Genomic DNA, 21,219 nt, shown 5'->3' on the forward strand with positions numbered 1-21,219 from the left:
CAAGAAGAGGAGGAAAAAAAAGTGCAACTGAGTAAGTAAACATTTACTGATATTAATGATGAGTGATCATGTATTAATGACACACCTGTGCAATAAAGGTGAAAACACACATCTGATTCTAATCTAAATCTATTAACTGAGAATATGTAAAGTTTCGTGCTCTCTTAGCTTTGATGCATTTACTTATCAAAATTAAAATAAACAATATACTTAAGTTTTTTATACCTATGCAATAGCTTTTTGAAAGTTTGGCACAGAGGAATGAATTGCACCATATTAGGTTGGTGCGTCTCAGCCCTTTTCGTGTCAAGTACCACTTCAGTAACCCTTTGAAACCTCAGCAAATTGGTTTGATTTCTTTTAGAAACATCGAGAAAAAGGCAATGAGCAGCTTGGCAAGAAATGTTCCGCAAATTGCAAGAATCTTTTTAGATTTAGATTATTTTTTTAAATAAGCTAGGGTAAAATGTCAAGAGAACTATATTTAAAATTATCACAATTAAATATTTAAAATTATTCTACAGAATTATTTTTAAAAAATGTTAGTATATTTGATTGGGGGTTTTCAGGTAATTTTCTTGTACTTTTAACTAATTCTTTCTTATTTCTGGGCCATTTCTTCTTAAGTTGCTCATTATCTTCTGCCCATGTTTTTGATGGAACCCAAGCCAATTAGCCTAGTTTTTGAAGGCTTAATACACATTAAGTCATAGGCAAAGTGAAAATAAGTTATTCCCCATTTTTCTTAGGACCCCTAGGCACTAGCCACTGTATTAGGGCATCCCCATCAGAGGATTTTTTCCAAGAGACCAAGAACTTTTAGGGAAATTCAGGAACCTAAACATTTGTTTAGACCTGAGGAGGAATAAATTGTGTCCCTGTGCGATAGTTTTAGGTGGAAAAAAATCCCTACTGCTGGTGTAGCGATGGAGACTGTTGACCCTCACTGACTGAAATGGAAACTTCACAGATTGAATTGTGTGATGTTGCTGTGTTGGACAAAAATGAAATGCAGTCCCTCACAATTCTGTTGAATTAACCACTTTTAAATACAAAGCGTGCATATAAATCAAAGCAAACTTGCACTCCACACAGAACAACATCACTTAGTTTAGAGAGTTAATAAATAACCAGGTTTTATCTTAATTGCTTCCAAAGAAAATGTGTCCCTAACTGAAAGTTAAACCAAATGAAATGTGATCAAATGGGAGGCAAGAACACACAATACCAGACCCATTTCAAAGGGCAAGACAGGAAGTCATACCGTGTTTCCCTCTGGATATGTCCACATATTGGCAGAGTCTGGGGTGAGTGATGGTTTTGAGGATCTGGAAACGTCCCAGGATTTTGATAGAGTTGGGGGTAAGAGGGAGGCCGTTGCTCCCACACACATCATGAGGGAGAGCTGAGGCAAAGAATGTGAAGGCCCCAAGCTGGGCGTCTTTGAGAGGCCTCATCTTGCCACTGGCTTTAAGCACAGATGAAGGAAAAAAAGCCTTAATATGATGTATGAAAATAAGTATGTTAGGGACATTCCTATCATCAGCGAGGTATGGTATGTTGACAGTTAATTTATACCACTACGTTAGACTATAGACAAAGCGTTAAAAGCTTGAGCTAAATGTTATCTGCTTAGCATAATTAAAGCTTATAAGTGTTTATATTAACGCTGGCTGAGGAAAACACCATCAATGGGGCAAGTGATATGTCAACACTGTCATTGTGAGCGCAATACATTAACACCATTCCGTTGTGCATTAACTTTAGAAACAAAAGACAGCATGTAAACAGTGATGCTGCAGTTAAACCCACTGTGTATGTAGCAGACGTAAAGTTCTGAAAATAGGGAAGGAAACGGACAATGTTACTTGCATAGCATCAGAAAAATGTGTCTACTCACGCTTAATGGAAAGGCTGTCCGGCCATGTCGACAGAATGAAATGAAATTATTGACAATATTATATATAATATTACAATATTCGATTTTTTAGGTGAATTTCTTTCCTGCCTCTGCGGTGGGATGGGAACATTAGTGAACGTGACCAATTACGACATTTTTTGTGCGACAAAGCAGTGCGCGAAAGATGTTTTCGAAAATGATAACAAATAACAAACAAAATTAACAAAATTATAAGACCAAAATTAAACAATTTTTTTTCAAACCCTCGACAGAGTTGTATTTTAACATTTCTTTTCGGTTTTATTTTGAAGAATTTGTTCCTCAATATAGTAATTACACACAGGCAATATCTGTTGCCTGCTTACAGCTTGCGACAGTGTCCGATCTATAGAACATGTGGCTTGCAAAGTTTAGACGGGTGCTTCCTGTCTTGATGATGTAGAGATCTAACTCATCTGCGGGGGCCTGATTCGGTCTCTCTGCGGCTAGCTGCTAGCTGCCTGTCCGGTTGGCTGATGATAGAATGGATCGTCTGGAAGGAGGGGGCGGGAACTCCGCGTCACCAAATGTTCACGCTTTATCTGACTACACCGATTCATACAGTTACTACACTGACTGCACTCGCACCAATCAAATGTTTAAAAATTCAGCCAGAATATCCAGACCCCTTTTTTAATCAGCTCAACTGCAGTTACAGCGTCAACGTTTCAAAATATATATATTTGTTTAACCACTTCAGTAATTTGTTCAGTTGAAGCCGAAAGAGAAATGTTATAGGAGTTGAATGAACATGTATGCATGAGGAGTTACTCATGGCATAATGATACATTTCATATTGTATATTCTACAACAATATAATTATTTGACATTAATTTAGTCACTGACTACACTGTGTGTAAAGACGCATATATTATCCCGCCCCCATCCTTCTGGACGATCCATTATCGCACAAAAGCATCATAACTGCCAGTTAGCTGATGTAACGTTAGCAGGTCTAGCAGCTGTCCGGCCCCCTCCTCTCCCCGAAACGTGTTGGGGCTGCTGCTCAGAGTCTATGTAAGTTTCGAAACCCTTTGTGTTTTAATTTTAGTGCTATAACTATGTCATCGATAACGTGTAACCAACCGTCCGGCTATTTGGATTACCATTCCTAGCTGCATACGAGTTAATGTTAGCCTTAAAGCCAAGTTGATCTTTCTTTTCCCAGTTGAAGCTAACGTAACCTGTTCTGTGAGCTCAACCGGCTAATAGCTGATGGTTGATTTTTCTGTGTAACTAATGTTCAATATACATTGTTGAGCAATCCGTCGTGAACAAAGCACAGTAGATCGTAATTTTGAAATAAGAAGAGTGTTATTTGATCGCTGCGATTTGTAAATAATTTAATGCTTTAGTTTGTCTTTTAATTTTTAGCATTCTAGGTAAATGATTAACTGTGTTGCAGCACACAGTCTTTTTCATTATCGATTAATCCCCCGAGTGTGTCGCAATATTGCCAATAATACCTGTGTATTTTGTGTTGTAAAGCATTCCAACCCCCCAGAAATTAATATGGTGGTATCAAACTGAACAAATAAAGGAAATCTTCACATTTTTGTAGCAGATAATAATAGAAGTTATTATATAAATGTCCAGTAATACTGAAAGCTGCAAGTCTGGAATGTGTACAAGTACCTGAATTATTATTATTATTTTAAATAATCAATATATTTCCCGTCCTTGATCTAATTCAGTCCTTTCAGCACTCTTCGAAATCCAGTACACGAGAAATTACTACCCCTCTAAACAAACCGAGGACCTGGAAACACAAAATATCACAATGGGCACTATGCAATGGTATGACATTTTTACAGTATGATTATGTCTCAGAAAATATTGTGGCTACAGTATTGCACATTAATTGTTGTTGTCGTTGCTGTTAGCAGTAACAATGACACTTAAAGGAATAAAAAAAAAACATAAGGGTTTCTTGGGGGTTAAAACAAAGGCTTTAATACTATTACAGAAATTTCAGACCTTTTTTTTAAAAAAAAATGAAAGTATGTGTAAAAAGTCTCCCTACTGAAAATAACTCAAATAAAAGTGAGATTCTCCATCTGGTTGCAGTGTTTTTCAATACCGTAGATAGGCAAATGTACACGGTATGATAACCACCAATTTTTCTACCACAGTATACTTCGAAACCGGTATACTGTTGCAACCTCAGTGCGTACTAGAAATGGTACTCTCAAAATATTTCATAAGTGCTGTTTCAAAGAACTGACATGTCAGCAGATAATGACGACAAGACATAGATGTAGACCTAAACATGAGATAATGTCACTATTTCTGCTTTGCCATACTGTCAGCTGTTCATTAGGCACACGTAGACTGTATTTTTGTTTTATATTTTTGGCAGTTGTGGAATTAAGGTCATTTATTAACCAATTCCATTAAATATGATGTCAATATAGTTATAAAATAGTTGCTAATTTCTGCCCAGATATTCTTAGACGCTGAATTATCTCAGTTATTAGTGTGTTTTTTGTTGTTGTTTTTCCCTCCTCCTAATTACTTGTACATCTATTTTTTCATGCACATTTCGAATAAACAATCAAATGGCAAGTAAGAGACAGAAGAGCACATATGTACCCTGAAAAGCAGTGACTACACCCAGTGCTGAAGACTACACATCAGGCATTAGAGGGACCTACACAGTTAAATGTGTAGGTCCCTCTAATGCCTTCAGGTGGTGCTGGCATACTGCTCTCTCTTTTCATTTATAATGGTCTGGTTTGCAGACAGGTGGGGAATTATCCTCCAACAGTATATTTTTACTGTGGGAATGGAGCATGAAAAGAGGAAACACTTGTATCCTGGTGGGTCTGCTCTCACATCACAGCCATACCAGAAAAAGTCGGTGGTTAAATGTAATAAATTTGATTCAAACCACCTGTGTCATCTTTGTACAGCCATGCAGTTTGATCTTTGATAGTTTAATTTGAAAATGGATGTTGACAAAAGGTTAGCGTGGACTATTAAGAACTTTATGACCAAGCAAACCCGTCATGCCTATTTTTAGGAGATTGATAAGGCAGATGCCTTCTCCAGTTGAACACCAGCTGTCCACTCTTAACTTGATAAATTTATAAAGTTGCAAAGCAGGAGATGAATCAAAGATACTTTTATTTCCAGAAAGTGAAGAAAGGTAAATTAGGCATCCTGAAGGCTGCTGAAAGTCTACATCACTAACATTTAACACATTTGGCTATTTCCATTTGAAATCCGAAGCTGAAATGACCCCTTATTGTCTTTATGCTGTAGACCATACCTCAGCCCCCGGACCCATTTTCAGGGGTTATCCAAATGAGATCAGCTTTTTTGTGGCTCTTGTCATTACTCCACCACTGGTCCTGTTTAAATCAATTTAGTTTCTCAAAAAACAATGCTTTGATCCTTGATTTTATCAACTCCAGCTCTTTTGTGTTTCTAATTTCCTCATCCCCCAACATTTTGTTTTCATCTCAGGCCAGCTGTTGTTTTCCAGCGCCTCCCTGTAATATGTGTAAGAAGTTTTCTTCTCCATGCCTCAGCCTTGTAAAAATCCTTCTTTTCCTCTTTCCTCAAGAAGTAATTTGCCGAGCTCAACGTGATAAAGGAGCATTACCCCGAAACCAAACTGGTGTCCAGTTGTGTTTTGGTTGAGTGGCTCAGGGGTGACTGATTCCTTTTGATCCTAATCTCCTAAACTGAATGCAAACGATGCTGGTGTTAAGTGTGGTTTAAAGGATAAACTATCTGAATGTCACCTTTTACTTGCCACTTCTTAGCAAGTGCTATTATGAAAGACAGATAGGAATTCATCCAAGAAATTGGCTTGTTCAAGTTGACTTGGAACATGTCGAGGTTTTCATACACCGAAAAACTGCAGCAAACATTTAAATTTAATGAGTTTGGAGTCAAGACTTGCTGATTTATTGTCCCATTTTCATGAAAAGAATTACACGTTCTTCTGGTTATCCCTCGGCATGTAATATTGACGGGGGTCAGATTTTGTCACTTTGGGCTATCAGCCAAAATATATAAGTCATGAAAATCCTATTAGCACACCAAAGTTTAAACTCACTGAGACTGCACATGGAAAACACATCAGAATTGTCGGACATATTGCAATATGGCATGCGCAGTGTCTAGATTTTGCTTTAGGATTATAGAGCGTTTACTAATGAACCAGTTGAAGCACAGCCACAACATTACATTATGACATGTTTTACAAAATAGGGAATCCCTGTACAATGTAATGCAGTCCCATAGTGCAGACCTGCAACACATACAACCTTTGTCGAAATTGCAATGTTTCCTTTTTGTTGAGACTGACAGGAGTTGAGTTTACTCTGTGGTCATCCTGGAGGCTGTAGTTTGTGGTTGCGTTGTACTGGAATGCAAACCTTGTAACTCCAAACATGTATCCTTGTAGATGTTCAGCATAGTACTTTAAAATACCATCTCTTTTTGCGTTGCGACCGTCACATGAGTAAACTTGAAATAACATGGACAAGGGTAACTTAAGAATTCATTTTGCTTATGAGCTTCAATGCATGAACCATTGCTTCTATTTAAAACATAAGGAAAGATACTCCCATCCATAAAACCCAGAAATATACTGCAGAATTGGCCCCCACAGATTATATTTCATCATATTGGAATATAATCAGTTCAGTATATTGCACATCCCTAATATCAAGCATTTGATGTGTGTCAAAATTGCTGAATGTCCTTTTTTTGTCTGTTAGGTTTTTAGCTCGCTCCTTATACAAGATGTCGGGACACAATCCTTTGTTGAGGCTGGAGCAGCGAGCAGCTGAGGCTGACCAGCTCATCGAATACTTGAATCAACAAGTCCAGCTGCTAAAGGAGAAAGCCAGTAAGAGACATGTGCACACACAAGCCAGACACTCAAAAGCTTTTGTGTCGAACGTTTTGTCATCTGGAACTGGCCGGTTGATTATGACACAGTTTCACAAAAAGTGCATTTAGGTTAATAGTACACTAATTTTGTCAATATTGGAATTTATAACTTCGATACAATATTTGACAGCATTTTTTTGATTAGACAGGGATAATTGACATTCATTTAAACGTCTTTAATAAAAGATCATTATAACAAGACTTTAACAACGACTTCTTTTCTTGTTTAGCAGTAGAGAACATCAGAATGACTGTAGTAAGCATTAAACGCAATTCAAACTTTTTTACATTGATAACAATATTCATCTTGTAGTTGTTTCACTTGTTCAAAAGGCACAAGGATTGTGTGGTAAAATGTTCAAGAATTGTCATTCTTATGATAATTTCCCATGGTATCTTCGAGCTAGACTCATACACAAATGTATCCCATACACTTAAGGCATGACATTCACTTTTCCATTTACCCAGAATTACTTAATTTGTGAATAGCTGAAGACGAAACATGCCAGCTAAAGGTCCTTTGCGATCTGTTCAGGTTTCAGGATGTAAAAACAGCAGTCACAGCAGTTGCCCACTGCAAGAGGAGTAATTGACTGTTTATAAAAATTAAAATTAAAATTAAAAAAACTGTTCTATATATGTAGGTGTTTTTATTAGGTATATATCATGTTTTATTTTATCAGCCTTAATGAGTGAGCAGAAGTTAATATTTTTGTTGAAGTCATGTGAATCATAAAGCTTTACTTTTCTATGTACTTTAAATGCATTACCTGTACATTGTAAGAAATGTGAATTATTCCAAAGGAGTAAAAGTAGAGAGTGATTTACCATAATTTAAGACTCCTTGGGACTGTTATTAATTCCAAAAACAAGATTAATGGTCAATTTCATGGCTTTTTTAACTCCTAAGGAGGCACAGTATGGATTTTAATAGTCACCATACTTAACTCCATATTACTGTATATTTGTACGAGTTCAGCAGTTCTTAATATGTCCTGTGGGACAGTGAAATTTCATTCCAGTGCTGAGAGCTAACAGGAATTTGCCTCCTTGCAGTCATCCAGGCCAGTGTCAGAGAAGAGAAGAAGCTGATGGTGGAGAATGCCAAACTCAAGAACGACATTGAGGAACTAAAAAAACAGCTGCTGGAAAAAGAGAAGAAGAGGGGAGGTATGCTGCGTTTGGTTCCCAGCAAAGACTTCCATAGCAGATCAAATGTTTGTTTTTCTTGAAAAAGACCTTGATGTTGATATCTTTTCTATCTAGTTACAGAAGTGGTTGTTCGTGCCCGGCTTAGGAACATTTGATGTCAGTTGTTGCTCATTATTGCATTGTTTGGTTTGTGCTATCAATGATAACATCTTGTGCGTTCTCGCCTCAGCCCATTATAACCAAATCTTTTCTTTCTTTTTTTTTTTTTGATTTTATTATAAGCAGCCATAGTGGTTCAAGATTCCCCATTAGAGTGATGGGGACAACATGTCTGTCAGCTATTGTGCGTCTGACATACGTTGACATTCAAGGGCAAACTGCTCAGATCATTAACACACATTTAATGTTTTCCAGAAAGACGCTCCAGGAATAAAAGGGGGACTGGAAGAAATAAGCAATTTAACCTTATTCAAAAAGACTCAATATGTTAGTGTTGGAACGTAGAAGGAATGCGTTCCAATACACCCGAGACCTTTTTTCCACATATTGTATCTAATTGTGATGTTTATTTTTGAGGGTTTCTTTTCAATGGCTTTAAGGTGGCATAAAATAGCTTAATCAAAACATGGATAAATATGAACCTTTTGAAAGGAATTTTAGTCGGCTTTGCTGATTTGTTTTTGAGGGGAGGAAAACAAACTATTGAACCCAAATACAAAAGTGCCTTGAGAAAAACAACAGTTCTGCAGGCAATTGAAGTTCAGTGTCAGATTTGCTTCAATGCCATTTTAAAGATGAAAAGGAGTTAAGACAAGTATGGCTCAAAACCACAGAGCTTATAGATGCAATCATTTTTTGGGTCTACTTTGGTTGCCATAATATCTTTACACATCTGGCATACATGGAGCAACAAAGATTTTGATTTGTGTTTCTGGTGATGTGACAAATTTATGTTCAATATTCACATTAAGCTCTTTAATTTTGGTCTTCAACAACTCCCAATTGAAATATCTGGCTCCTTAGCAGCTAAATTTTTAATTGTATTCACTAGCAAGTCATTAGGCCATGGTCAGAAAACTTGACTGGTACTGATGAGTGATAATTCTCAGTGGGTTCTACCCAATGACTAGAAAAATGTTGGCATTGTACACTTCTGCAAACCACTGATGCATTACATTTGCACTTTATTACGTAGCAAACATGTTAACATGTGGTTAGATTTAGACACAAAAACCACTTGGTTATGGTTAGGAAAAGATCATGTTTTGGTTTAAATTACCTGGTGTGGGGGGCACAAACCCAGCAGGAAATGCAGCAATTTTGTGATAAAAAAAAAAAAAACAATTGCTTTTTGTGGCACTATTCCTGCTGGAAAAACAGTGACTCGTCCCTAAAAACATGCACCGTTGGGGCCAAAAAAACAACTGGAAACACATCAATGAATCACTAAATCATGACCTTTTTTTTGTTTTGATTTTTGTCTTGAACAGAGGTCTGCAGCTTGGCAGGCATTCTGCCAAGGTGACATGCTGCACCATCCCCTCCACCGCCCAATGATAAAGTCAGGTCAAATTCTACGAACGTTTATTAGTGCAGTTTTAATTTAAATTATAGCCAAAATCCCAATGTTTCCAATACATGCATGAAATGTACATAAAATAAAATACATACAACCATTTCATTTGAGAATTCAGTACAACCACATACCCACACTGTAGGTACAGCACAGAATGTGATATTGGTAAATGGTGTTTAAAATGTTGGTTCAAAATGTCAAAAACCTTAGGAGTTAACATAAAGGGACTGTCAAGAGTTTAACAGGTTGTTGACCGTAATTCCAAGGTGAATGGGAAAGGTCCTGAGCTCGGGTCCTAACATAGAATTAAGGTAATTAAAAGCATTATGGCCACAGTGGTGTGCCTGCAGACCAATGTTAGTCAGACACAGGCACTAGATTTTGGAGGAATTCAAACATCAGGCGCCTCAAATAAGGGGTTATTTTTTTCTGGAGAGTTATTGTAGGACATTGTTCCGTACTTTATGGCTCCATTTCCTTGTTTCCATCAACTTGGACACTGTGTCATTTTCCCATCTAAACTGTTTGCATCAGGAGAGCAGTCCTCCCTCTGGGTGTGTAAATAAAGCTCCCTCTGTGTCATTTCATTGTACAATGTTGATGCAACCTCTGTGCGTGAAAAGGGGCAACTGCAAAGTTGTGTACTTTGTGGAATTGTAATGTAAATGATCTCTTTCACGACAGTGCTGCTGTGCTCATGTCTTTCTAGACTTCCACACGACATTTTGAAAACAACGTGAGATACTCAATGTTCCTCTTCAGGCATTGATTAAACCCCTAAAAAGTCATTTCTGCTCAAAAACATATTTTTTTTTCCATGAAAAACATTCCTCCATGCCTTAAAATAGCTTAGATGTAACTCTACACCTTTTCTGCCTTCAGCATTCAAGGATCTATGAAGATGCGAAGCAGCCACGCCCACTTAGGTGCTCATCTGCAGCTTGAGCACATTTGCTCACCTTTAGCTCTGCTCAAGCACACATCAAGCACATGAACCTTTGCCTTAAGACAGTAATAGATAACATGAACCTCAGGTTTGAATCTGTGTTTTTGAGACATTGGTACACTTTGTGTCCAAAGAATAAATGCTCATCCATGACATTAAGGACTTGTTTTACTCATGATATGTTTTGTAGGGTATAGAAAACACCGTATGAACATGCGAACAAGGTTAAATACTTTCCACAGATTTTTACTGACTGGAGGGGGTGTATTACAATAGAAACTATTTAATAATTAATTTTTATTGACCTTTTGCCTGTGTTCCTTTCTCTAGTGCTTGATGTGGCCATGCCATTGGCTGACAATGGTGTCGAGTGCATCTCTAAGCCCTCTGCTCCAAAACCCTCTGGACCAGCACCCTCTGCCTCCCCTGCTGCTGTCCAGAGCCCTCCTCCCAAAGATGAGGGGAAAAAGAAGAAGCCAGAGAAAAAAGGTAACAGCTGTATGAGAAAAAGTATGGCATATTGCAAGAATTTAATAAGAAATCCTTTGAACTTTTCACATCACAGTAAAATAAAATGAAACCCCTTATGTGATATAGCAACATTTGTGACATGTATTGAATTTTCAGTTTGTTAGTGGTAAGAACCTTATTAAAGCTATAAAAGTGACCTGTCACAACTGCAGGATATTTTCGGCCTTCATCAACAGTATTATTGTTTTTTGAAACTTAAGGTCTTGCTTAAGATCCTGTCTTTCTATCAACAGTTGGACAGATCCAGCACTCTGGTCTCCAGAAGTCAATTGATCTTCTCCAAACACATTTTTCCACTTGAATATTTAATATCAGGTGATAATGGATGTAAGGCAGCAATATCGGCCTCTTAATGGATCCAAGATCTCTGTGCCTCAGTAGGGAGACGTTTAGTGAGGCTTCATTTGTTGTGGTGTATTATGATTTATACGTTACATTTGTAAAGAGGCGTGCTTGTCTAATGTCACCAGTAATTGAATCCCATTTGAGAATGATTTAATGTTTTGTGGATGTACGCCATTCTATGACCCCATCATAAAACTTGGGTATCACTATGTGTCAAATATAATGGTGCTAAACTTACAAAACGAGAAAATCCTTGCCACAGACTTTCAATCAATTTTCAGCATCTTTTTCAGCAAAAAGCTGTCTGGAATAATTAGAACAGCTGTCAGGGATGGAGAATGATTAGCAGTGGATGTGTTTCTGAGGTTATGGTTTAGAAAGAGAAAGAAACAAACTTTTAAAGGGACCTTTCATGCTTTTACCATTTCCTTATATATATATATATATAAGTAATCCCCGTGAGTAAAACCTCAGTCTTCACACATTTCTGAATATGTTTCTAACATTTTTTTTATTACTTTCAAGACAAGTTGACCTCCGTTTGAGACGAATTTCTTTATATTGTCATCTGCTCTGGGGCATGCTACTGCTACCGAACATTACATAGTCTACTCTAGGCTTGGGCAGTATTACGGTATTAACGGTATACCAGGGCAGTTAGAAATCCAGATGGTATGATTTCCAATATTGTCAAAAATACAGATGCTCCTTTTTCTATTAAATTCATTCTGAGAGGCAGCATTCAGAATGTATTATATGTACTGCAATAGTGCACATTACAAGAGGTCAGTCTCTACTAGTGCAACAGACACCACTGCAAGTGGTGGGGATAACATTAAAGGACAGTAAACAACTATCTAGTGATGGCAGAGAGATACCACAGGGGAAATGGCATACTTCCATATCTAACTCTTTTGTTAGGCAGCACCACACACAAATATGGTCATATACCACATACCCCAGTATATTTTTAGGAAGGTATGAAAAAAATATTAAGATAGGGAAGACCCAGAAACGCTGATCAATCTGAGCAGATCTGCTTTTTCAGAAGGGGGGCTTAAAGAGACAGGCCTTATAACAAAAGGTGGGTGAATACAGGTGGTCCAGCACAGACAGCATGAGGAAATAAAGTTTTTTGCTTTTTTTTTTACATTAAATCATGTAAATATGTTCAAATGGAAACCCAAAATATGACTACAAACTTGAAAATAAACACAATAGGTTCCCTTTAGGACATTGCCAAAGTCATTGCTGTGTCTGGCATTTCTTACATCCAGATGTTAGGGAGATGTTAATGAGAGTTACTTACTCCCCTTTACAAGGTGTTGTATATGTTAAATGCTCTATTACTTCAGGCATTAATGTAACTGCGTTCTCACCTCATCCAAACCGTCATCACTTATTAGTCCACAAACTCATGTGTGACATTAGCGTTGTCCCTGATAATGTTGCGTGGCACACTGTCATGAGAGCAGAGCATTGATTACACAAAGGAGAAATGTTCAGTATCAAAGGCAGGGGTATTCATATTCACCAGAGCTGGTGTGGGCTCAGATGAATGATTAAAGACTGCATGATCATTTAAACAGTGCAACCCACTGGAATGAATTTGTAAGCAAAGCAGGCGATTGAAAGGTACTCTGTCTCTCCGGGGAAAGCATCTGCTATTCTGCTAGGTCATTGGATCATGAAGCATTCAGCCAAAAGTGGGTGTTGGTATTGTCATTTGGTAAAGGCATGTGCCCAACATTTCTGGGAATAGGTGAAAAAGTAATAGTCTCTTCTCTAATTTTTATTTACCCATGGATCACTTGAAATGCCCCTGCATGAAACCCTGAGGCCTGTCATGGGTGAGCTTTGTTTTCATTTATGGGAGGAAATTAAATCAGATTCCAGACAGATGCCAAGTATTGTTTCAACTATGATTTTCATTTTTATAATTTCCCCTGGAACAATACCAGTTGGCTGAAATTATCTCAGTACTTTTAGATAGACATTTCCGAAAAATATCATGCACATTTAGAAATAATAGCATGAAAACTCTCACATATGCCTCTCTTCAGCAAACCTTCCCTTAACACATGATGGATTGCTACTGTCTGACTTTCTGTTCTTAAAGTGCACCCGGCCAAACCTCCACATTGTTATACCAAACTTGCATTGAAAGAGCACAAATGAATTGCCAAAACTACTAAAATGATAATAAAATTCAATGTGAAGTGTGTAGTAACAGTGTTTGCCTTTTATGTCAGGAGGGGAGAAAGCAGAGAAGAAGCAGGCGGCCCCCAGCCAAGAGGATGCCAAGGTGGACGTGTCTCGTCTGGACTTGCGTGTTGGACGTATAATCACAGCTGAAAAGCACCCAGATGCCGACAGTCTGTACGTGGAGCAGGTCGATGTGGGAGAGGCTTCTCCAAGGACAGTGGTCAGTGGGCTGGTCAAGCACATACCTCTGGACCAGGTACAGTCCAACTCTTCTGCACCTTATTTGCTATGTTATTATATATAGTTAGCTGAAACAAAAAAGGCCCTTTAGTCTGGCAACGGAGTGCAATTTGCAGAGCGGGATTAAGAAATTTCTGGCATATTATGTGATAAAAGTTGTGGTTAAGCGAAATCAGTGATTTCTTTCTAAACACAGTTTACATGTTAGAAAAGACTTGCTGAAAATGTGAAAAGCCTGGGAACTGTGACATGCTTTTTCACAATTTATGTCTGCAGGATTTTTGGGGTGGGCCTGAAATGATAGTTGGATTACACACTGGAGCCATCCTTAGTATAGATCCTCTCCTAGTATATGAAAACTGAAATGTCGTTTTCACTGCCCTGTGTGTGTGTGAGTGGCAAGTTCGCTACGTTCCATAAACTCTCTTAGCTCTTTCAGTCTAATAAATACGTAAGTAAACAACTCTATAAAATGCAACAATTATTTAAACACAATTAGAATAGCCTTCACTAATGTAATTTTCAATATTTCAGCTGTAATCAGCTACCGACCCACAGGCAGTTACTCCTCACTGCTGTGGGTGTGTTATGTGCTAACATTAGGCGCTGTTAGCTGCTGAATTCTGTCTCCGTGGGGCAGCACTCAGTCTTTAGCTTGTGTGTGTGTGCAGTGCTCCCATAGACTGTGTGCTACTGGGGTAACTGCTAACAAGAGTCTTTTGCTTTGTAGCGGCTTTTTGTTCAGATTAGCTCCCTTAGTGGACAAACCTGCAGTGTCTCAGAGCAGAGAATACTGGTTCTTTTTTCATGATTTTGAAACTTATTTTTATATGCTTGGCGATTTAATCATTCGGATTTAGCTGAGTCGTTAATAACACATACTTATGTGGTGTGGAAAACTCAAAACACACATTTATTTTTGCCCTATCCAGAACAGAAGTTTGGTCAGAGAACTTTGTCATATGATGATTTGGCCACCTCACAAGAATCCAGATTATATACAAGGATTTACACACATTCAGTGATTTACTTGCTTATTAGGTGGCAAATAAAAAGGTCTGTCAATGCCAGCTAACAACACTGTCTGCTTATAAGTGAGGAAAATGCAGACTTCAGTACAAATTAGATTTTCGTATTAGCTTTATGAATCCCTGCTGAGACTCTATTTGAGACGTATTTTTATTACACACAGGCAGTGCTGTATGTATACATTAAAGGCTCATTAGGGCCATAATAAGGATTTATTAGTCTGTTTAAAGTGAGTTCTTATGTAAACTCTGTCCTGATGGTTCTATTCAGAAACTCTTGGTGGTTGGTGATACAGGATCTCTGTCAAAAATTGGTGTTTATTTTGCTTTCATGTTAAGATTTGCTTCTGGGGCAAACTCATTTGTGCACTAGTTATTTTTGTGGTCATCAGTATTTTGTTTTACTTTGTCTCTTAATATTTCTAGACCAGGGAGCCTTTGTGCATTACACTTCTGCATTGTACTGTACATAGAGAGTGTTTATTATTTAAAAGGAACCATATGCTTGTGATCATGCATATCAAAGCCTGTCCGACTTTGTCAAGAAAAAGCCATTGTATCTGAGGAACAACACTTCGAATTGGAACAGTTTTTCCGTTGCACACAGACAAATATTAGACATCAGCATTTTTAACTGGTCCACACTCTGGTGGAAAGGGTATTTTGTGGCACAGTCTTACATGCTTTCTGACTGGCCGCAGTTAAAACGCCAAGCTAATGTCATCAGTCCATTGCCCACAGTTCTTACTTTATTCTCTTGTTAAATGTCGTATTTGTATGAGCCATTATCTGTTTCTTTTAAGCAAGCAGGAGTGATGAAATATCTGAGGAAATGCATTGTGGGTTGTATGGCAGCACTCTTGAGTGTTTGTTATACTAGGATAAATAATGGGTTGTTATACAAGTCCAACATGAGTCTGAGACAGTGTAATCATAAAATAATTTAGTGTCCACAGTGCACATGACATGTCAAACATTCAGTAAGTAAATACTGAAAACTACCAAAATCTGTCAAAGCAACATGAGTGATTTTAGATTTATGTCGCAATTTCTAAAAGGATGGTCCATTAAAAAAAAAGGTACGATGATTTTCCAAGATCTGGTATACATCATCTCACAGAATGCTGGATTTTCTCTGTCTTGCAACTTTTGGCAGAAATTGCCTCTGGTCTTCTTTTAAATTTTGGCAAGCCGCAGAAGTCTCTAGACTCAATTCTAAAGTTTTCCTGTTTGCTCCCTTTGGGTTTATGAAATGGGGCAAACAAACCATAAACCTTGGACAGTCTCATTTTAAATGAAGAAATTAGAATTGTCATTTATCGTTTATATTGCATTGTGAAATTAGACCACATCAGTTGAAGGTGTTTTTTTACTTAAGTAAATTTGATATAATTTGTTTCTATGCCTCTGCGCCAGTGACAGGCGTGACAGGAGGAATCATGTTTTCGAGTTGTCTGTCTGTCCTATTTTTTTGGAAAGTCTCACAAGATCACCATGAGAGAATTCCCTCAAATTTGGCACAAATGTTCACATGCGGTCAAGGATGAACTGATTCAAATTTGTTGGTTTGCTGCAACTAATTGGTATTTTCACTATCACTATAGGCAATCATTTACTAATTACAACAAAATTCCAAACAAATGTCTAATAGGATAAAAGGATGAAGTGATTTTTTTATCCAAAAGGATTAAATATAAATTACACATTACATACGTAATTAGTAGCTTTGGCAGCAACATCCATCTTTGAAGCATTGTCTACTGTCATGGCTTCATATGAGTCTGGGCATGGATGTAAACTGCAACTTGACTGGTTGGTGGAGGCATACAACCGCAAGGCAGTGATTCAAGTTCTCCTCTATTGTCGAGGGCAAATGGGCTGTAAAAATGTTTTTAATCTTGTGTCCCCTGTACAGATGCAAAACCGCATGGCAGTCCTGCTGTGTAACCTGAAGCCAGCCAAGATGAGAGGAGTCGTGTCCCAGGCAATGGTCATGTGCGCCAGCTCACCAGACAAAGTTGAAATCCTCGATCCCCCAAGTGGAGCAGTACCAGGGGACAGACTTACTTTCCAGGGCTTCCCAGGTACCATCACCAAATCACTGTATTCTCAGAAATGAATTAATCACCAGCAAAAAGCTTAAGTATTATAATCATATCCAACCATACAGACACTGACTGACTAATTGATTGTCATGGAATAAAGCCCACTGAAAGAATTTCCCAGCATAGTGTCCACAGACGCCTCTGACTTAAGGTAATGAAGGGTGGCATTCAACCTTCTCACTGCCAGAAACAACACCAATTATGATGCGTTCTCAGACCCCACTGAGAGCTCTCATTAGAGGACTCCTCAGCTCTGTTTGGTGGTGGCTAAATGGCCTGTGACTGCTGATTTGACAGACTAATCAACGCTCATTTCTAGGAATGTAACCAACTTTTTTTTTTTAAATAGTCAGTTGTAAAGATAAGTGTGCTAACTGTCTTGCTAAGCTCGACTAATGTAATTGAGTTTTGGGGAAAAAAAACGTGAACTCTGTTATCTATTAATTTGCACATCAACTAGACCATATAAGGTTCAAGGTCTCTCCCATGAAGTATTCCAAACACAACCTCTAATGAATGCGGCCTAAAATCAAAGACTGCCACCAGCAAGCCAGTGTGGTTGTGATTTATGTCTTTCTTTTTCTTGCTGTGCATTACAATACCCATACTGCCATACTATATAGTATGCATGAAAAACACCAGAGGCAAACAGATGACAGCCAATTGACAGCTGATTGACAGCTGTCAGAAGCTGCAGTGACGGATGACAACACATTACAGTGGCTGAAGCCTCAAATAGTAGGCTAATAAAATGTTATTATATATTAATTGTTTAATTGAACAAAATAATCATAAAGATTACCTTCAAAGAAAAAAATAACAACAGTGATAGAGAAATGCATATCTAGACCAATTTTAGTGATTTAAAATGTTTGAATTCATAATGTATGCAGTTATAACTAAGGGTTAAACCACATACATTGCAAAGTAACAACAGAGGAGCTTTCAGGGTTGATTTTCGTTTCTGATGAGCTCCATGTTTTCTTTGATCTCCATGGTAACATGTATGAGAGAAGTAGGGTCAAAGTTCAGAGCGCAGTGTTATGAAGAAGTAATATGTAACAATACAGACTATCTAAGAGCAGCCCTAGCACCTACTAAAAGTAAAGAGAATTAGCGTGCAGTTCGGAACCTTAACGCACCCTTAGACTCAGTTAGCAAACCTGGATATTGGTGGTTAGAGGATTATCAGTCTTGTCATTCTCATATTCTTTTGAAAACCAAATTGGGAATTCCCATTGAACAAAAAGTGAAGAGGAGGATATGATGAAGTTGGATCTGTGGGCCAAGAACCCACAGCCCAGCCCAGCTGCATCAGCCAAGGCTTTTTGTCTCTGCAGTACACATGTCCCAGCCACTCCAAAAGCTGTTTGATTCATAAGGGATGTCTTCAGCCAGAATCATCTTTATGGATCCTTCATTAAAAAGAGACATATTTAAACCATCCTCTAAAAACATGGTTCACCAGAGAACAGAAGGCATGGAGGATAGCGCAAAGACGGGACTGGTTGTTTTTTTTGTCGTAGGCCTCACTTCTTGTCTGTCTGATACTGCTGCTTTCTGAAGTACATATAATGGAAAATAAGAGGTGAAGAGGTGACTTTTTTTTCCAACTTTCCCTCTTTTCTCCCACCAAAGTGCCATAGTGCAGATTCAATTACAGCCACTCCACTTCTGGTGTGAGTACATGGTTGTAATTGCCCACATTTCCCCAACTAATGGGGCCCAGTACTTCTGCTTGAACTTAAGAATGTGCTCAAGTTGCTCATCAAAACCTCTTTCACGCTTCTGATCAAAACTGATTGTTGCCACTCTTGGGTCGTAAAAGCGGCTGAAATGGCAGCATTGGGAAATGAAACACATTTGTGTCCTCATACCCTGAGATGGTTGTTGTAAAGAGGAAAAAGTTGACACCAGACAGAAGCCAGCTAGTGACGGCTATGATTATTTCACAAATGCCGCGCAGCATCAAAAAAAAAGGCGTAGGAAATGAGAACCTCACTTAATTGTTTTCCGTGGATGCATATTTTGATTCTGAGAAGTTGGCTTTAGATGTTTTGAATTATGGCAAAGAACAAATGGCAGTTTTAAAAAGCTCTTAACAGAACATGATAGAAAGTTGAAATATTCACAATTCATGTGGGAGAAATAAAATCGGAATCAGCGTTATGAATCATCGTCATTTGATCACAATTTGTATTGGCTTCAGTTTATAACAGACCATATCGTGTATTCGATGAAAAACCCATGAAGGAAAGTTAAATCTGTCAAAATTTTGCTTGAGTATATTAAAACAGAGCTTCAGGAGGTTATGCAAGGACAAGACAGATCACAAAAACTTCATAAAACATCAGCCCTGAATCCATAAATCGTGCATGTGTGATGGAGGAGCAGAGAACTGAGGAGTTTCTAACGCATCAAACTGACTTCTTGATCACAGGTGAGCCAGACAAAGAGCTGAACCCCAAGAAGAAGGTGTGGGAGCAGGTCCAGCCAGATCTACGCACAGACGACCAGTGTGTTGCAACCTACAAGGGAGCTGCCTTTGAAGTCGCCGGCAAGGGAGTGTGCAAAGCCCAAACCATGAGCAACAGTGGAATCAAATAAAATAACAGAGCTGCTTGAAATAGCGCAGTGTTTACTTGGCAATCATCTGCAGTGACGCCGATGATGGTGTTGAGAAACAGAAGGGTGATGAATGGAAGTAAATGCTTTGAAGACGTTCAATAAAGGGATTTGAAAATAATACTTTTAAAGTGTTTCCTAAGAGTCTGTCTTATGGCAATCCGTTTTTAACCTCTTAAATATAAACAGTCATGCTCTATAAAGTGAAATTGATCAATACAATTGAGTTTCTGCTTTAATTCATCAGTGTTTCCCTGGAGGCACTTGAGCTTGATTGCGCTTTGATTTTGAGGTTATAACTCTAAAGGACATACAGTACCGGACTTGAGAGAGCATCGTTGGTTTCCACTTCATCTAGTCTTAGGCATTTTAATGAGCAGGACATGAAATAGGGATGTGATTCTACAAAGCCCAAGAAAAACAGATCAGGTTCTCATGCTCTTTTCAGGGGCTATTTAAGATGGTACTCAGTCCCAGCTCTCACTGTCAGTGTCTCAATCTGGGCTCTGTGATGCCAGTTCCATGTGCTTTGTTTTATTGTCCCCTTGAAAGAAAAAGTCTACCCACCTCCGGAAGTATCGGACTACGCAGAAGAAACAGACAGAGAGCTGTGCACCAGAGCCTCTAATGTTACATCAACAGTAATTAAGGCCATCCACTCGACAAAAACATCTGTCATGGGTCAAAACCAACCATCCTGCAGAACTTGTGCTTACTGTTGGAGTGCTATTATTCAGTATATTTGGTGTATTCTATCTTTCTTAAATCTCTTGAAAGCCAGTCACCTATGCAAAGATAAATACTCCACAAGTAGACCACAGATAGAGAGAATGTAAATTATATTAATAAGTTGTTTTTTTTTTATCTCTAATATTTAGCACCAAAAGCAGAACTGAGTAAACCCATATTGCTGATTTACCTTTGGCGTCTGCCCCTTACCCCTATACACATGCAATGAAGTCCAAACTTCTCTTAGCTTCTCTTGCAAAAATAAAAGCTGTTTTTAAATGACTTAATCTGTCATCAGGACCCCTGTACACCTCAAGTGAAAAAAAAAAAGTTATTTAGATCCTCACTGAGGAGAACCTCTCATTTTGGTTTAGATGACATATAGACAGCTCAAGCAAGTGACCTCCGCTGAAGCGTATTCTCACCTAAACCACAGAGTTCTTCTTGGGTTTTCTCTGACCACAAGAAGTGTTGCAAACTGAGAGAAACTCACCCCAGGATATTTTGACTCAGACGTCTGGAGACCACACGTTTCCTAATTGAATTTTCAGCTGTAACTAGTGAACACTGTGTGAAGCAGTCACCTATTCGTCCTAACAGAATATCTGCTCACATGTCTGTCTGTATTAGAGGTGAGATCGCAGAACTGAAACTTCTCCTGTGTGCCAAGTGGATAGGAGAACTACGGTAGCCAGCACAAAAAATACAATTGGCCAGTGTTTGGTTTGTCCACTCTGAGCTACTGTAGAAACAACATGACAGACTTCATGGTCAAGGACCCACTCTGTATGTAGATGTAAACAGTTCATTTTAAGGTGAAGAAAACACAAGGATTTCTATTTTCAGGTTATTATAAACCACTTAAAAACTAATTAAAGAAGTTGTATTCT

General features: G+C 38.3%; 2 protein-coding genes across 4 annotated transcripts in view; one reads left to right on the forward strand and one right to left on the reverse strand.

Annotated features, from left to right (window-relative positions):
* tbck (TBC1 domain containing kinase) overlaps positions 1 to 2,060 on the reverse strand; it is a 61,226-nt gene extending 59,166 nt beyond the window's left edge. The window contains exons 1-2 of one of the 2 annotated variants that reach the window (XM_042485272.2): positions 1,901 to 2,060; positions 1,265 to 1,468 (exon numbers count right to left, since the gene is read on the reverse strand). In XM_042485272.2, coding sequence (XP_042341206.1) covers positions 1,265 to 1,457 — 193 coding nt within the window. In that variant the 5' untranslated portion in view covers positions 1,458 to 1,468; positions 1,901 to 2,060. The remainder of the gene's footprint in view (positions 1 to 1,264; positions 1,469 to 1,900) is intronic. The other variant, XM_088075964.1, reaches the window with a different exon arrangement.
* aimp1a (aminoacyl tRNA synthetase complex interacting multifunctional protein 1a) lies at positions 1,267 to 19,721 on the forward strand. Of its 2 annotated transcripts, none has more exons than XM_088075968.1 (7): positions 1,267 to 1,307; positions 6,673 to 6,803; positions 7,904 to 8,017; positions 10,852 to 11,010; positions 13,650 to 13,858; positions 16,786 to 16,954; positions 19,416 to 19,721. In XM_088075968.1, exons 1-7 carry the CDS (start codon positions 1,282 to 1,284, stop codon positions 19,580 to 19,582), a joined length of 975 nt encoding a protein of 324 aa, XP_087932094.1. In that variant the 5' UTR covers positions 1,267 to 1,281; the 3' UTR covers positions 19,583 to 19,721. The 2 variants fall into 2 exon arrangements, with proteins under 2 accessions (XP_087932094.1, XP_087932095.1); XM_088075969.1 differs by lacking the exon at positions 1,267 to 1,307 and adding an exon at positions 3,705 to 3,736.
* The last annotated feature ends 1,498 nt before the right edge of the window (positions 19,722 to 21,219 follow it).

This window comes from Plectropomus leopardus, chromosome 3 (assembly GCF_026936395.1).
Source record: "Plectropomus leopardus strain MGB_pleo_1.0 chromosome 3, ASM2693639v1, whole genome shotgun sequence".
Classification (NCBI taxonomy): Eukaryota; Metazoa; Chordata; class Actinopteri; order Perciformes; family Serranidae; genus Plectropomus; species Plectropomus leopardus.

Bases quoted from the DNA above. Each gene is read 5' to 3' on its own strand.
- aimp1a (XM_088075968.1), top strand. From the start codon at position 1,282: ATGTCCACATATTGGCAGAGTCTGGG. The intron at 8,018-10,851 runs GTATGCTGCGTT...TCCTTTCTCTAG, and splicing joins AAAAGAGAAGAAGAGGGGAG to TGCTTGATGTGGCCATGCCA. The intron at 13,859-16,785 runs GTACAGTCCAAC...TCCCCTGTACAG, and splicing joins AGCACATACCTCTGGACCAG to ATGCAAAACCGCATGGCAGT.